At 43.9% G+C, this 17,308-nt stretch overlaps 1 protein-coding gene across 4 annotated transcripts in view; it reads left to right on the top strand.

The window, feature by feature from the left end:
* LOC138662083 (ligand of Numb protein X 2-like) overlaps window positions 1-17,308 on the top strand; it is a 118,214-nt gene that overhangs the window by 59,889 nt on the left and 41,017 nt on the right. For 3 of the 4 annotated variants that reach the window (XM_069747219.1, XM_069747220.1, XM_069747222.1), the window contains one exon: window positions 16,700-17,150. In XM_069747219.1, the coding sequence (XP_069603320.1) occupies window positions 16,768-17,150 (383 nt within the window). In that variant the 5' untranslated portion in view covers window positions 16,700-16,767. Of the gene's footprint in view, window positions 1-14,735; window positions 14,936-16,392; window positions 16,538-16,699; window positions 17,151-17,308 lie in introns of those variants that run through there. The other variant, XM_069747221.1, reaches the window with a different exon arrangement.

Here is a 17,308-nt window from a genome sequence, read left to right as displayed (position 1 = left end):
CCCTGACACACCCCTAACCCTAATCCCAACTGTAAATGTAATCCAAACCCTAACTTTAGCCCCAATCCTAACTGTAGCCCTAACCGTAGCCCCAACCCTAGCCCTAATGGGAAAATGGAAATAAATACATTTTTTTAAAATTATTTTTCCCTAACTAAGGGGGTGATGAAGGGGGATTTGATTTACTATTTATAGCGGGTATTTTAGCGGATTTTTTTGATTGGCAGCTGTCACACACTAAAAGACGCTGTTTATTGCAAAAAATAGTTTTTGCGTCTCCTCATTTTGAGAGCTATAATTTTTCCATATTTTGGTCCACAGAGTCATGTGGGGTCTTTTTTTTTTTTTTGCAGGACGAGTTGACGTTTTTATTGGTATCATTTTCGGGCACGTGACGTTTTTTGATCGCTTTTTACTCCGATTTTTGTGAGGCAGAATGATCAAAGACCAGCTATTCATGAATTTCTTTGAGATAGATAAGACAGGAATGTTTGGCCAGGAAAAACATCTGATGTGGAAAAGATGGGAGAGACTGGCAGGCCATCCCACTAGTTATCTAGATTGTATAAGGGGGCCTTCAGTAAGTTTTCCTGTTGCATATAAATGTCTGCAGGTAGGTACTCCATGTGACTGTAGGTTGCCATATCCTGGTAGCATGGCAGAGTACAACAAATCAATGGACAACCCTGGCACAATAACCTCACTGAAAAGCTTTGGCAAGAGTCCAGGATTTCGGAGCGGATTTGAAAGAAAACATATTCGCAAGATGACTTGACCACATTCAAACAAGCAACACTCGCATTCAAATCAGTCCTCACCTCTGCTTAACAGGCCTACTTCACAACCCTAGAATCTTCCTTGTCCTTCAACCCCAAACAGTTATTCAACACTTTTAACTCCCTCCTCCACTCACCACTGCCCCCTCCGACCTCCATTATCTTGGCTGAGGACTTTGCCACACACTTCAAAAATAAGATAAACCAAACAAGGAAATTTCTTATTGTTCAATCACCACAACTCCTTTGTATACCAGATCAATGCCCTTTCCCCATAACCTCCCTCTTAAACTTCTCTGACGGAGAGCTTACTCATCTCCTCTCCAAATCACACCTCACCACTTGTACACTTGACCCCATTCCATCCCACCTCCTCTCCAACCTCACCACCACACTTAACCCATCTCTTCATCACTAACTTCTAGTAGCTTCCCTGTTGCTTTCAAACATGCCACAAACACGACTGTCCTCAAAAAGGTATCCCTCGACCCGACCGCTATGTCCAGCTGTTGACCCACATCGCTGCTTCCATTCGCTTCCAAACTCCTTGAGCAGCATGATCACACTGAACTTTCCTCCCATCTCTCATCTAACTCACTCTTCGACAGCCTACAATCTAGCTTCCGTCCCCACTATTCCCCTGAAACTGCCCTGACCAAAATTACGAACGACTTATTTAGAGCCAAAGCTTGCAGACAATTCTTTATACTCCTCCTTCTAGACCTGTCTTCTGGCTGTGACATAGTTGACCACTGCCTCCTACTACAGATGCTCTCTTTCTTTGGCATCAAAGACCTTGCCCTATCTTGAATCTCCTCAAACTTTTCCAACCGCACATTTAGCATCTCCCACTTCCATAAAACCTCCTCATCCTGCCCTCTCTCTGTTGGAGTACCTCAAGGTTTTGTCTTAAAACCCTTTCTCTTCTCCATCTATACCCTTTGCCCGGGACAAGTCATAAATTCCCATGACTTCCAGTACCACCTATATTTTTATAACCCGCAGATCTACCTCTGTGGCCAGACGTCACCTCTCTGCTGTCCAGAATCCCAGAATGTCTTACAGCCATATCCTCCTTCTCTCACTTCCTCAGGCTCAATGTGGACTAGTCTGAACTCATTATCTTTCCTCCATCTCTCATATCTTCTCTACCTGATCTATCACAATAAATGACATCAAACTTTCCCCTCTACTGGAAATCTGCTGCCTCTTAGTAAGCCTTGACTCTGCCCTGTCCTTCAAACTCCACACCCAAGCTCTCGCCACCTCCTGTTGCCTTCAACTCAAAAATATTTCCAGGATCCATCCCTTCTTCAACCCTCAATCTACTAAAATGCTTGTGCATACCCTCATCTCCCGCCTCAACTACTGCAACATCCTCCTCTGTGGGCTATCTCCTAACACTCTTGCACCTCTCTTGGTTTCTCAATTTCCAGTCGTATCCAGTTCAAACTACTAACAGTGACCTACAAAGCCATTCATAACCTGTCTCCTTCGCACATCTCCAAACTAGTCTCCCAATATCTTCCCTCATGTAATCTCCAGTCCTCCAGACTCTCAATTCTAAATATTTTTCCAGTCCTCCCAAGACATCCTTGTCTCCTCCACACTCATTCGTTCCTCACCCAATTGCCTCCAAGACTTCTTCTGAATATCACCAATCCTTTGGAATTCTGTGCCCCAACACGTCCGATTAGACAACAAATCCGGATCTTTCAGACTGAACTTGAAAACCCATCTCTTCAAGAAAGCTTACAGCCTGCAATGACCACACAGCTGCCTCACTACTACTGGAGCTGCAGCAAACCCCCAACCAACTGTCCCCTTCCACATCATACAGGAAAATGTAAACCCTGAAGGGCAAGGTCCTCTTCCCACTGTACGAGTCTATCATTGTTAGTTTGTTTACTGTAAGTAATCTGTAAGTATTTTTTATGTAACCCTTTTTATGTACAGCGTCATGGAATCAATGGTGCTATATAAATAAATAATAATACCTTGTATAGTTACGTTCACGTAACGACTAGAAACTTTCCTCCAGATCTTTCCATATACAGCAAAAACAAAAAATTATGCTATCATTTTCTGGTGTATGTAAAGATGGGTTTATGTGACATTTGAACCCATATATTCGATACTCCATCAGGGGCTTCCATCTGACGCCTCCAAAAAATGGAATTCTATGATGGAGGCATGCACTATAAAAAGACAGGAGTCCCTTTTGTACTCAAACCTTTTGTTCTGGTCTTGTCTGTCTCTTTTAGGGCTCATTACCACTTACGATGAAATCGGACAAATGCAATCCGATTTAAAAATCTGATTGCGTTCGGACCAATGTTATTCTATCACTGTGTCTTCATCTGCATTATTTTTTCCAGCTCTGATTGGCTCAGGATCAGTCTGGGAAAAAAATTGCAGCATGCTGCAATTGTAATTGGAAATTGGATCATATCCCGTGGATGCGAGAAAAAAATTGTGCTGTCTGATTTTTACACACCAATCTCATTTGAAAAGCCGGCAATTCATCTATATATATATACACACACATATATGTTACATGGATAGATAGAAGAAAAGCTGGCAATTCAGCAGCCACGTACTGTAAAATCACAGCAGGAGCCGACCGCATAGAATAGATGGATTACATACAGTATTCAGCTGTATCAAAAATTAAGAGACCACCACATCAAAACCTTGACATGGGCAGCCCAATCTCCAGACCTGAACCTCATTGAAAACCTCTGGAATGTAATCAAGAGGATGATGGATAGTCACAAGCCATCAAACAAAGAATAACTACTTAAATGTTTGTGCCAGAAGCAGTGTGAAAGACTGATGGAAAGCATGCCAAGACGCATGAAAGCTGTGATTAAAAATCATGGTTATTCCACAAAATATTGATTTGAGCTCTTCCCGAGTTAAAACATTAGTATTGTTGTTTCTAATGGTTATGAACTTGTTTTCTTTGCATTACTTGAGGTCTGAAAGCACTGTTTTTTTATCTTGACCATTTTTCTTTGTCTGAAAAAGAAAAAACACAAAATGTATTGCTTGGAAATTCGGAGACATGTTGTCAGAAGTTTATAGACTAAAAGAACAATTTACAATTTACTCAAATATACCTATAAAAAAAAAATCAGAGAAACTGAAAATTTTGCAGTGGTCTCTTAATTTTTGCCAGAGCTGTATACACATAGAATAGATAGATATACAGATGTCAGTGACAAATACAATTAGTACAGTGTATGTGCAGCTTACTGTACATGTATTTAATTATTAAAAGATTATTTTTCTGGAAAAAAAAGCACTAATGCTGCATTCTGACAAGATGGCTCTTTTAGTTATGCTCCCTGCACACGCTGAAATAAATGTGCCCCCTCATACCGTGAAATCGTCCCAGGGGCAGGTCTTTCCCCCCTAATCAGATGCAGCACAACCGTCACTCCGGGCCTGTGCGCGCCGGTGCTGCCGCCTCTTGCTCCATCAGCGTCCCTGGCGCCTGCGCTGTAAGTTCGAAGGGCAGCGCGACTGCGCATGCCCGGAAAAAAATACTTACAGCGCAGGTGTCGGGAACGGTAATGAAGCAAGAGGAGGTGGCGCGCACAGGCTCGGAGTGACGGCTGTGCTGCGTCTGATTAGGGAGGAAAGACCCGCGCCCAGGATGATTTCACGGTATGAGGGGGCACATTTTATAAGCGTTTATTTCAGCATGTGCAGGGAGCATAACTAAAAGAGCCACCTTGTCAGAATGCAGCATTAGTGCTGCGCAAGGTGGCTCTTTTAGTTACAAACGCCTGAGGGGGGTGACAGGTTCCCTTTATCCAGCAGAGGGAAAGCCGGCAGCTGGTGGCAGATGTTTATAGCCTGGGAAGAGGGTAGTACCCATGAAACTTTCCAGGCTATTAATATCAGCTCACTGCTGTATGCTTGGTCTTTCCTGGCTATTAAAATGGGGGAGCCCTCCAAATAATTACATAGGGTCCCCTACAATTAATAGCCAGCAAATGCTATGCAGACAGTTGCAGGCTGATAATAAAAGCCTAGGAAGGGGCCATGGATACTGCCTTGCTCTTCCCACTTGCCCTATAGTGGTGGCAAGCCTGGTGATGGTTGGGGGGGGGGGGGGGGTTGATGTCACCTTTGTATTGTCAGGTGACATCAAGCACCACCGAGGTTAGTAATGGAAAGGCGTCAATAAGTCGCCTTCATTACTAACCCCCTAGTCATATTGTATAAAAACAGACACCCAGAATAAAGTCTTTTAATTGAAATAATGACACAGACTCCTTTAATATATCTTAATTAAACTGTACTTACGACATCACCCATTCCACAGATGCCATTGTGTCAAAAGAATTAAAATTAAAAACCCACAATATTCCTCACCTTTCCGCTGAGAAGATGATAATCCATTTGTCCCACGACGGGTCTAGCTCTGCTACATCTAGATCAGGGGTCCCCAACCTTTCTTACCTTGAGAGCCACATTCCGCTATGAAAGTTGGTCGAGAGCCACAATGCAGATAGTCATGGCAAAACCTAGAGAAGGCACAAATAATAACATACAAATTTTCGCTTTCACTCTATCCTTATGTATTTTACATTATTGTTATGCAAATTGAACTCTAGTGCCACCTATTGGAAGTAGCAATCTTAAAAGTCAATACCCTTTAACAGTCCCACAAGATGCTTTATATATTATTGGCCCCATATACTGCTCCATATGTAATTGGCCACATATACTGCTCCATATGGAATTGGCCCCATATACTGCTCCATATGGAATTGGCCCCATATACTGCTCCATATGGAATTGGCCCCATATACTGCTCCATATGGAATTGGCCCCATATACTGCTCCATATAGAATTGGCCCCATATACTGCTCCATATGGAATTGGCCCCATATACTGCTTCATATGGAATTGGCCCCATATACTGCTCCATATGGAATTGGCCCCATAAGATGCTCCCTATAGAATTGGCCCCATAAGATGCTCCCTATAGAATTGGCCCCATATTAGGCAACCAGTACAGAGCAGTATGGACATGTGTAAGTGGTCCACAGCATACAGATCCAGCACAGCTCCGTGTACCAGGGTGCTGCAGATCAGCCCCATCCATTTCATTAGGAGCGGAGCTGCAGAGCCGAAGAATAGCTTCTACACTGTATTCAGAGCTGGTCCCTGATGTGGAGCCCCCACTAATATCCTATCCTAAGGATATGGCACCACTGAGCAATAAGGAGACCTGTGGCCGTGTAATAACAGTATCTATATATATAATTGTCTAAGGGTTTTTCCGTCTGTCTGTCTGTCCTGGAAATCCCGGCTCTCTGATTGGTCGAGGCCGCCAGGCCTCGACCAATCAGAGACCGGCACAGCATCGACGTAGAAATCCCGCGTCTCTGATTGGTCGAGGCCGCCAGGCCTCGACCAATCAGCAACGGGCACAGCGACGATGTCATAAAGGACGTAGACATCCCGCGTCTCTGATTGGTCGAGGCCGCCAGGCCTCAACCAATCAGCATCGGGCACAGCGACGATGATGTCATAATGGTTGCCATGGCGACGAAGATGTCATAAAGGTTGCCTCGACCAATCAGCGACGGGCACAGTCTGCCGCAAATTCTGGAATCATCATTGTCCATATACTACGGGGACATGCATATTCTAGAATACCCGATGCGTTAGAATCGGGCCACAGTCTAGTAATATATAATCGCAGGTAGCTGTGGAAGGACAGAAGTCGGCACCACACACACCATTGGTAGCTCTGTTGTAGCTGGCTCGCGTTGCCATCAGACAGGTCCCGGGAGTTCACAACCAATGAACTCACTTCACCTATGTGACGTCAGTGCGAGCGTGGTGGAACGTTTTCTTTGAAAACGAGGTGTAAATAACAGAGAATTTCTATATGTAAAAGCTCATGTTAAAATCGCATTGCAATTGGATAGCAATCACACTGCATTCAAATGTAAATCGGATTCTAGGTGTGATAAATCGGATTGTACTCGCATGAAAAACGCATGACACTTGCATTACACTCATCTGACTTTGCAGGAACAAAATTGTGGTTTTTATTACACTTTTTTTTTTTTTAAGGTGGACACAAAGCATGGAAAAATCTTTAAATTGCCTTTCTACAACTTGTTAGGCCTCATTCAGAAGTCCATAGTTCACATACGTTTTTTTCATAGCTTGAACATGTGCCTATACTATAGTGCTGTTAACTTGCCTTTATTTTTATACAAACTTATGGGAACAAAATTGTGCACAAAAAAAAGCCCAAAACAATGGAGACATGAACGTTTTTGATCAAAGTCATGAATGAAATTTGCCAGCGTAAATCAGTGTGTCCATGGAAAAAAACATTTTGTTTTGAGACGTAATTTGCTCCCTGTGAGTTTGCATTTTACTTGATAGGATTAAGGTCTCCTGGTAATAATATGTATTTTGCTTTTTAAGTTATTCAGTAAATTGGGCTTTTCCGTATATTGTTCTGTCAGTTGTGATTATCTTCCACATAGCCTTGAATTGCTGCAGTTATGTACTTAAGTTACTTACAGAGCTATTTACCCTGTATCTGTCCTAGAGTCTTCTCCAGAGGTAATAAATACAATTTTATACAATACTTGCAATCGTAACATGATGAGATTATTAGCTTCATAATTGCGGTTGTGACACACCTTTAACAGTTTAACTGGATTTACAGAATATTACTGTTCAGTTATGGCCTGTTTCTTCAAAATGTCATATGGTAGCTTCAAGCATATGACCTAAAACAGATGAGTATGTGTGTCTGGGAGCTTGTACAAGAGCTGATATAAATTGCACTTGCATCTCTTTTTTCAGTAAAATTAGAGTATACAATTTATCACTAGCACGCCAGTGTGACTATCCGTTTTACAAACAAGTGTTCTTTTACCATTATACATACAAGCGTAAAGGGGTTATTCTCAAGTTTGGACATTATCCCCTATCAAGGGGATAGGAGTTACGGTAATTTCCTGATCGCTGGGGTCTGGCCGCTGGGACTTTCATTGATCTCCCTATGTGAACAGAGCCCATGTCAATCATGCACACCGTTGCCCAATTCTTTCTTATGGGAGTGGCGAAGTGCAGCGAGTGCAGCGCTCTATCTACTGCAGTCCCATAATGAATGGAGCGGCAGGGCGCATGATCGACCACGGCTCCATTTATTCTTTTTTTCAGATCCTCTTGAAGTAATATGTTGGAGTATTGGCATCATACTATAGGAAAGGGATGTAGCAGACTGCCTAAATTTGTGACCCATAATGTGTACCATACACACACTTCAGTTCTGGAAGGATAGCCTGCATATCGTTTGTGAGGTTAAACGGGTAGCCAATGATGTATCACTCTGCAATAGCTTTGGAGTCCAATATTTCTCTGCCATTAATGTCAGTATATAAATAGTGTGTTGGGAGCGCCATGGCATGTGTTTTTATAGCCCAGCATCTGCATGTCAGCCTTACATCACCAAGCACAATGCCATAGTGACCACTACCGCATACACATGCGTGCATGGCTCAGCTGAGCGTCCATGTGTTTTCTGTAGTGACAGCTGCCAGGTACCTGTGGGTGACGCTTATCTCCTGAGAACAAAATTATCGGCGTTAGAATTCAATCTGCCCTGTCCTAATCTCCCCAATCATCTGTCATGGGAGAGTGGGGCGGCCCGATACTCATCAGATGCTTGTCCAGTTCTGCTAAAATCTGTGGGTTTGGCCACCTTTGATCTAATGTGCACAGTATTCTTTTCTGTATAGTTCTGTTCATGGCCGACCTTAGCGTTTCTGACTTCGGGGCATTGTTCAGTGTGGGAGTGTAGGTATTACTCATGTGAGTCTGGCTGGTCCGTGATAATCACCGTGCTTAGTCCCCACACTACAGATACCAGCGCCAGGTGATTCACTGTGGAGTAATGGAAATTTCAGAGAATTATTGTCTGCTCTTTTTGTTGTCTGTATCATTAGTATATAGTGTCTGCTATTCCTTCTACTCATTACAAGCGCGGGTCAGTATTCAGTGTGCATGTGGCTTGGTTTCTCTCGTAGTCTGCTAAGAACGGTCCGTGCATAGTACACACCCCTATGTGTAATCTGTGATCCAGGTTACTCTTATGGCCATGTATGACATTTTCCTGTAGAATTCATGGCTCCATTAATGATGACGAGCCATCCTGGCCGAAGTACAGCCAGTCAGGCCATAACCATGATGCTGCCATCACAGTGTTTTAGGCTACGTTCCCACAGTGTGCTTTTGATGAGTTTTTGATGTTGCAGAATTTCTGCACCCTATTATTTTAAATTGGGTTACTTGCTTTTTTCATCTTTTTTTGTGTGCGTTTTTTTTAAGCAATTTGACGCTGCAGTTTTGCCTGTTTAGTATGTGATTCCTTAAATGAAGCAGTCTTGTTTATGAAACTTTCTGGTATTTTGATTTTCACTGAACTTTGACATATGCAGTTGCTGATTGCATACGGTTTTGATGCTTTTCTGCCGTGTTTTTTTTTTTTTTACCTGTGGATTTTCTGCATCTAATGTAAGTCTATGGGAAAAATTGGCACGGAAAGCTCACCGTAGCTGCAAAAGAAATTGACATGATGGGCTGCAGCTCATCGCTGGCTTCCTCTTCATGTTTAATCCATACGTCGGTGGGCACAGTGACGCCAGTGCTGATTGAGCGCCAGGGTATCGTGTCACAACATCGCATGAGAGCTCTGGGAGAGCAAGTCACTTCACTATGGGAACAGAATATAGGTTTTTTTTATTTTAATGGCTCCAAAATTTAGATCAAGAAGGTTTGTCCTAATAGTGGATAACCTCTTTAGACAAACTGTAGACTGACTGCAGTGTTCTTTTTGGAGAGCAGTGGCTTTCACCTAACCATCTTGCCGTATACACCATTGTTGCTCAGTGTCCTCCTTGGGGTATGTGCACACAACGTCTTTTAAATTGGGGTGAACCCGCTGAGTTTTTCAAGTATAAGACTCTAGGAAACTGGCTTTTTTTTCCCCCAAAGTGTCTTTTCTGTCAATTTTTGTCTGTCATTACCTGAGCATCTTTCCTATGATTTTTGGACTCCGGTGTTTTTTTGGTGGATTTTTGCATGGTTTTTATTACCTTTTTTAAAAATGTTTAATGAAAATGATGGCAAAATGCTCAAAAAGACTTTGGGAATATTTTGAGGTGTCTCAGTTACTTATAGTGTACAAGCATCTTTTAAGCCGAAAACACCTGAACAATAATCAGATCACTTCTTTTAACTACGGTTTTTGACAATTTTAGAAACCTGAAGCGGTTAAGACATTGAAAAGCCGCTGAGATTTTCAAGTATAAGATGATTTAGGAAGCTTTTTTTTTTTTATTTGGGTACAGCAAGACATTTTTACATAGAAATGCATATGTTCTTTCTTTTAAGTGCTTTCTAATTAGTCTTTCAGGTGCTTTGTATAGTGTAAAAGTGGTAATATACACTCCGATCGCCATTTTCTTCGGTTTTCATCGCTGTTCCTGGCGGCTCTTCCGACTCATCGGCTCACATTACGATCTGGCACTTAGTGTGTAATCCTATGGAGCTTCAGAACGAGGTGCCATAGACTTACATTGTTAGAACCACTTCTGGGTCACGCATAGAGCGCAATGTGGTCCGGAGAGTTGGAATTGTCGTCACATGACTTAGAAGGCAACCGGAGCAGTGCTGAACCTGACCATAAAGCTGGCCATAGAAAAAAACTCCATAGGCATGGAAACTTTCCTCTGATGAGAGCACATATGTACTCCATGGGAAGAGAGGAATAAGCATCTGGCTGCTGCACATTTTCGGGAAAAACTAAAGGGTTGGGCACGTAAAATTCAAAATTTTTTAGTCTCAAAATTTAAATGTCTATTACTATAATACTAGGACAATGGTCCAACTCTTTCTATTTTGGCCCGCTCACACTAGCGCATAACACGGCAGACTGCTATCCAATAATTTATTGGAAAGCACCCAGACCAATGTTATTCTATGGGGCAGCTCAAATCTGCGATTATTTTCAAGAAAACAATCTGCTTCGATTGGCTGGGAGACTCTGTTACATACATGTATACGGGTGTGGGTGATACATGGGACTGCATTCGGATGACATCCGAGTGCAGTTTGGTTACCACGGACATAAGCGATGAAGGTATTACTTTCTCCTCTGCACCTGTGCCCCGATTCTCTCATGCGAGTGTGCACTGACTCGGATTTTTCACTCACATGAAAAAATCGACAGTCGTGTGAGTGAGCCCTATAACAGAGTCCATGAACCTAGCTGCTTATTCTGCCCCATCTTTCTCCTCTGTGGAAGTGTCTCCAAGGTTTAGCTATTTTGAAACAGGTGTAATTTGTCTGTCAAATCCTAGGTGCATTGTTTTTAATAGTGTATGAGGCTGAAACATGGGGTTCTGTCATGGATGTGTTAGGGGATCTGCATGTAATCCAATAGGGCTAATCTGTAACTTTCCTATGCTGAATCTGTGCAAATAATGACCATGCTGTGGATAGCCGCAGCACACACTTCATTCCCCACAGATTTTTCAGTTGCATATGAATGTAGTGTAAAGTATTCTACTTACGTGGATTAGATGTGGAATGCCAGCAGATTCTGTCAGAATCCAGACCCAATCCTGAACGCGCACGTCTTTTAATGAATCCGGAGCATCTGACGAGTGACCTGCTCCTCTGTTAATCACGCCAGAGATCTTACTCCAATCTCTGACTGGAGTGACATTTCTGGTGAATGCCACAGCTTATCATAAATTGGACAAGATGTGGCGTCACACCTGCCGCGCCCCATATCCACCCATTTTTGCGCCGCTGTGAAAAATTATCATGGAAATGACAAAAGTTGCAAAATTTTGTCACCTCTCCGAGCTGCAGTAAAATTTTGCAACTTTTCAAAGCAATTTACGCTGGACTTCTGGCAAAATTGCTTTGATGAAACGGGGCTAATGTGTTTGAGACAGGAAATTTTTGCTTAAAGGGGTTGAACTTTTAGTTCCTCCAAGGCTTACTACTCACCTTCTCCACCTTTAGTGTTGCATCTTTGCCTCCTCACAGCTACAATGTGTGCGACTGCTGCAGACAATCACTGATCTGAGCAATGATGTAGATAGAACGAGCTGCTGAGCCCAGTGACTGGCTGCAGTGGTCACACGTGTTGTAATCATGCGTTTTACAAACTTCAAATTTGCAGCATAAATGTGTCGCTGATTCACTCTGCTGCATGTTCATGAAATCTCATGCACAATGCTGATCCTGTAAAATGGCAGTTTTCCATTTGCGTCTCCTGAGAACATACTTGTTAAATTAAAATGTTTACCTTGCATTCTCACTCCAGAGATCATTTCCTTACACGTAAATGGGGTTGTTTCTACAGGATGGACATGGATTTGTGCTTTTCTATCCCGCAATACAAAAGGCATACCGACATGACGACCCTGGGGTGATGCTGAGCTTGTATCCCAGGTGCATGTTCCTCAGCTGCTAAATAAATCCGCCATGGCATTGTGCCTGCTCTCACTAAGGCTACTTTCACACTAGCGTTTTCTGCAATCCGTCACAATGCGTCGTTTTGCAGAAAAAACGCATCCTGCAAAAGTGCTTGCTGGATGCGTTTTTTCCCCATAGACTTGTATTGATGACGCATTTGCGACGGATTGCCACACGTCGCATCCGTCGAGCGACGGATGCGTCGTGCTTTGGCGGACTGTCGGGAGCAAAAAACGCTACATGTAACGGTTTTTGCTCCTGACGGACCGCTTTTTCCGACCGCGCATGCGCGGCCGGAACTCCGCCCCCACCTCCCCGCACCTTACAATGGGGCAGCGGATGCGCTGGAGAAATGCATCCGCTGCCTCCATTGTGCAATGCGTTAAACGCTAGCGTCGGAATCTCTCCCCGACGCATTGCGACGGGGAGATTCCGACGCTAGTGTGAAAGAAGCCTTACAGGTTGTGTAAATATTGCTGTGTGCACAGCTAGCAGATCATTATCTTTCTCTACAATTACATATTGGCATCAAATATTTTACCACCGCAGAGTATCCCCCGCTTGTTCCATGCCACCGAAGTGTGATTGTGTCCTTATTGTGATGTGTGGGAGTGTAAAATATGTCACCTAGGCCTCTGTTCTGTGCTATAAAAAGATGCCGTTCATTGGCTAGTGAAGAGTAATGGCGGCATTTCATCAATATGCTGCACACAGTCTAGCTGTGAACACTGCTGGTCTTATGTAATGATGCGCAGCAGCTGTTTGTGTGTCTGTCTCTCACAGAAGGGGAAGGATGCTGAGATTCTGCCCAGACATTATTCATCTGATGGAAAGAAATGACAGTACAGGGCTGTGTCGAGGAATGCCAATGCGCTTATTGCTGCTTGCCCCTGGTTTCTGTTGCTTTTCTTGGTTAATGCGCCATTATTGCTTTAAGGGTGATTTAGGCATAAAATGAAATGCATCATCTCCCAGGATTGGAGATGGGGAACAGAATGGGTAATAGGTCAAACGTTTCAGACTTTGGCTCCTACCTTAAGTACTCTTTTCCCACCCTCTAAATCCCTAATAGTTATAGACACTGCTGATACTGCATCTTTTATTTATTTCCATATCTGCAATAAACATCAGAGCAAATTGGTCTTTAATATCCTAGAGTTCTTCTGTAACTTTAGTACATTCAGCTGGTGCTTGCCTTCTTGTAGGGGAGCAATAGATTTGAAGTAATGATGACAACCTTTGCTAGTCTCATTTTCTAGTTTGTTTTGTAAAGCCTTCTTAAAATCTGCCTAGCACCATATCCTTACATGCGAAAAAAACGCTTCTTTGTGCAGGTGTCTGCACCAAACTACCCTATAGCAGTCTGCTCTTGGTTTATTGCTATTTTTCTTCATTATGTGTCGATTCACGCATCGTATTTTTTTTTAAAAATGTGCTTTAGTTTAGAAAAGCCGGGACATTTTTGTTTTTTTTTTGCTTATTTTTTTTCAGGCTCCTCATAGAAGCCTGTAGAGAAAAAATGCACAGTGGTGTATGAAGCATTAACAGTGTGATGTCTTTCTACAGTGAGCCCCCTCAAAAAAAAAACCCCCAATATTTGAAGGCCCGTTAATCTAAGACCAGGCAGCATGCTGGCTCAGTAGTTAGCACTGCAGCCTTGCAGCACTGGGTTCAAATCCCACCAAGGACAACATCTGCAAGCAGTTTGTATGTTCTCCCCGTGGTTGCTTAGGTTTCCTCCTGGTTCTCCGGTTTCCTCCCACACTCCAGACATACTGATAGAGAATCTAGATTGTGATCCCCATCGGGGACAGTAGTGATAAAGCGCTGCAGAATAAGATAGCGCATTATAGGGAAAGCATAATAAATATGTTTAAAGCCCATCTTTGAGAAGATTGCCACCTCCAAAAGATGATCGTTTAGTGCAATTTTGGGTGGTCTTTTTCACTGTATTTGACATTATACATTGCATTAGACATTTGATGCAACCTTGTATAGATTGTATTGACCTGGCCTCAGGATTGTTGTCATCTATTTAACCCACACAGTGATGCGTTCTCCTATGTCAGAAACCTGGAGCATGGTAGGAGCAGGCCGGCTGTGAAAGGGTTATGATATGTGACAGACTTACTGCTGTGTTTCCTGTTGGTTCCTCGGCAGCAAACATTTCTAAAAGAATAGATTGGTTGACTGGTAACACAAACCATTGCAGACAGCACTGTGTTGTGGCCCGTGCCTGTGCTGAACAGCTAGGCCTGTAAGGCTGTGTGTGCCATGACATGTCCTGGGCATGTAGACAGAGGAGCGCCTGTACAGTCTGAACATTGGAGCATGCAGGTATTTAGCATATTGCAGATTATCTGTTACCTCCCTCATGCTGCTGCTTCCCATACAGTCCTAGCAATGCAGCAGGAGGCACACATCAAGCCTAGCAATGGGCAGAGCTGCTACATTAGGTTTCACTGCCTAGAGATGTTTGACTTTCTGCGTGTCACTGAGTAATGGGCTGGACCTGGCGCTGTATATTCTAGGGACATGTGTTCATTTTTTAATCTAAAAAGAGCACTTATCGCCAGCATAAGCACAATTGTGCAATACCAGAGTGCTGTAGATAAAGGTACCTTCACACATAACGATATTGTTAACGATATCGTTGCTATTTGTGACGTAGCAACGATATCGTTAATGAAATCGTTATGTGTGACAGCGACCAACGATCAGGCCCCTGCTGGGAGATCGTTGGTCGCTGAATAAAGTCCAGAACTTTATTTCGTCGCTGGACTCCCTGGAGACATCGCTGGATCGGCGTGTGTGACACCGATCCAGCGATGTCTTCACTGGTAACCAGGGTAAACATCGGGTAACTAAGCGCAGGGCCGCGCTTAGTAACCCGATGTTTACCCTGGTTACCATGCTAAAAGTAAAAAAAAACAAACACTAGATACTTACCTACCACTGTCTGTCCTCCAGCGCTGTGCTCTGCTCTCCTCCTGTACTGTCTGTGAGCCGGAAAGCAGAGCGGTGACGTCACCGCTCTGCTTTCCGGCTCCCAGACAGTACAGGAGGAGAGCAGAGAAGCAGAGCGCAGCGCTGGAGGACAGACAGCGGTAGGTAAGTATCTAGTGTTTGTTTTTTTTTACTTTTAGCATGGTAACCAGGGTAAACATCGGGTTACTAAGCGCGGCCCTGCGCTTAGTTACCCGATGTTTACCCTGGTTACCGGCATCGTTGGTCGCTGGAGAGCTGTCTGTGTGACAGCTCTCCAGCGACCAAACAGCGACACTACAGCGATCCGGATCGTTGTCGGTATCGCTGCAGCGTCGCTTAAGGCCCCTTCACATTTAGCGACGCTGCAGCGATACCGACAACGATCCGAATCGCTGCAGCGTCGCTGTTTGGTCGCTGGAGAGCTGTCACACAGACCGCTCTCCAGCGACCAACGATGCCGGTAACCAGTGTAAACATCGGGTAACTAAGCGCAGGGCCGCGCTTAGTAACCCGATGTTTACCCTGGTTACCATGCTAAAAGTAAAAAAGAACAAACAGTACATACTTACCTACCGCTGTCTGTCCTCCAGCGCTGCGCTCTGCTTCTCTGCTCTCCTCCTGTACTGTCTGGGAGCCGGAAAGCAGAGCGGTGACGTCACCGCTCTGCTTTCCGGCTCACAGCCAGTACAGGAGGAGAGCAGAGCACAGCGCTGGAGGACAGACAGCTGTAGGTAAGTATGTACTGTTTGTTTTTTTTTACTTTTAGCATGTTATCCAGGGTAAACATCGGGTTACTAAGCGCGGCCCTGCGCTTAGTTACCCGATGTTTACCCTGGTTACCAGTGAAGACATCGCTGGATCGGTGTCACACACGCTGATCCAGCGATGTCCACGGGAGATCCAGCGACGAAATAAAGTTCTGGACTTTATTCAGCGACCAACGATCTCCCAGCAGGGGCCTGATCGTTGGTCGCTGTCACACATAACGATTTCATTAACGATATCGTTGCTACGTCACAAATAGCAACGATATCGTTAGCAATATCGTTATGTGTGAAGGTACCTTTAATGTGAAGGGGCCTTAAGTCTGCAAGTCTTTGGATGGCAGTGCTTTCTGATTTCCAGCGACGCTGCTGGCGCCTCCGGCTTTTAAACTCATCTGATGTGTATAGTGATTCAGCAACCAGAAGACCGACTATGGCCAGGATTTCCACGTGACCTGATTTTCTTAGTATGTGAGAGCACCACTTCTTTATTGCATTGAATGCATTCATAGTTCATTAATGTTTCACCGTCTGTCTGCCTCTTTGGTTAGTATTGTAATCATTAGAGCAACAGTCACTGTTTCCTCCTTTTTTAACGTTTTTTTTTTTCTTCCTGTTTTTATTCCTAGAGAACATGTTATAACCTCTTGGATTGTATGGCTGGCAGCACCTCGCTTTCTGAAAAAAGGACCAGGCAATGGCTGACCCCTTGGATGTAACTTCCACAGCCCTTGAGCTCTGTCGTGACTGTGGGCAACCTCACGTGTCATCTGAAAACCACATCTACAACTTCCAAGATGAGGTGGACGATGAACTGGTCTGCCACATCTGTCTGCAGCCATTGCTCCAACCTATGGACACGCCATGTGGTCACACTTACTGCTACAAGTGCCTGAAGAATTTTCTACATGAGAAGGACTTTTGTCCTATGGACCGCAAGAAGTTGGGTTTTCAGGACTGTCACAAATCCAGCCTTTTGGTGAGAAATTTGCTGGATAAGTTGAGTGTTATCTGTCCCTTCCTGGTTGAATGTAAACAGGTGATGCAGCGATGCGAGCTGGAGCCCCATCTATACAACAGGTACACATGCCTAACATATCTAACAATAACTGAAATTCTTCAGAAATCTGTGTTGGAGGGCCTCTGTCAGCACAGAAGGGCTGTTCAAGCCAAGTCCCACCGCTCGGTGCATTATGACCTGGCCAAACATTTATATACACCTTACCACCAGCTTGTTT

This window comes from Ranitomeya imitator, chromosome 2, assembly GCF_032444005.1.
Source record: "Ranitomeya imitator isolate aRanImi1 chromosome 2, aRanImi1.pri, whole genome shotgun sequence".
Classification (NCBI taxonomy): Eukaryota; Metazoa; Chordata; class Amphibia; order Anura; family Dendrobatidae; genus Ranitomeya; species Ranitomeya imitator.
The sequence above is the reverse complement of the archived record's forward strand: the minus strand, read 5'-3'. Positions and strand labels throughout refer to the sequence as shown.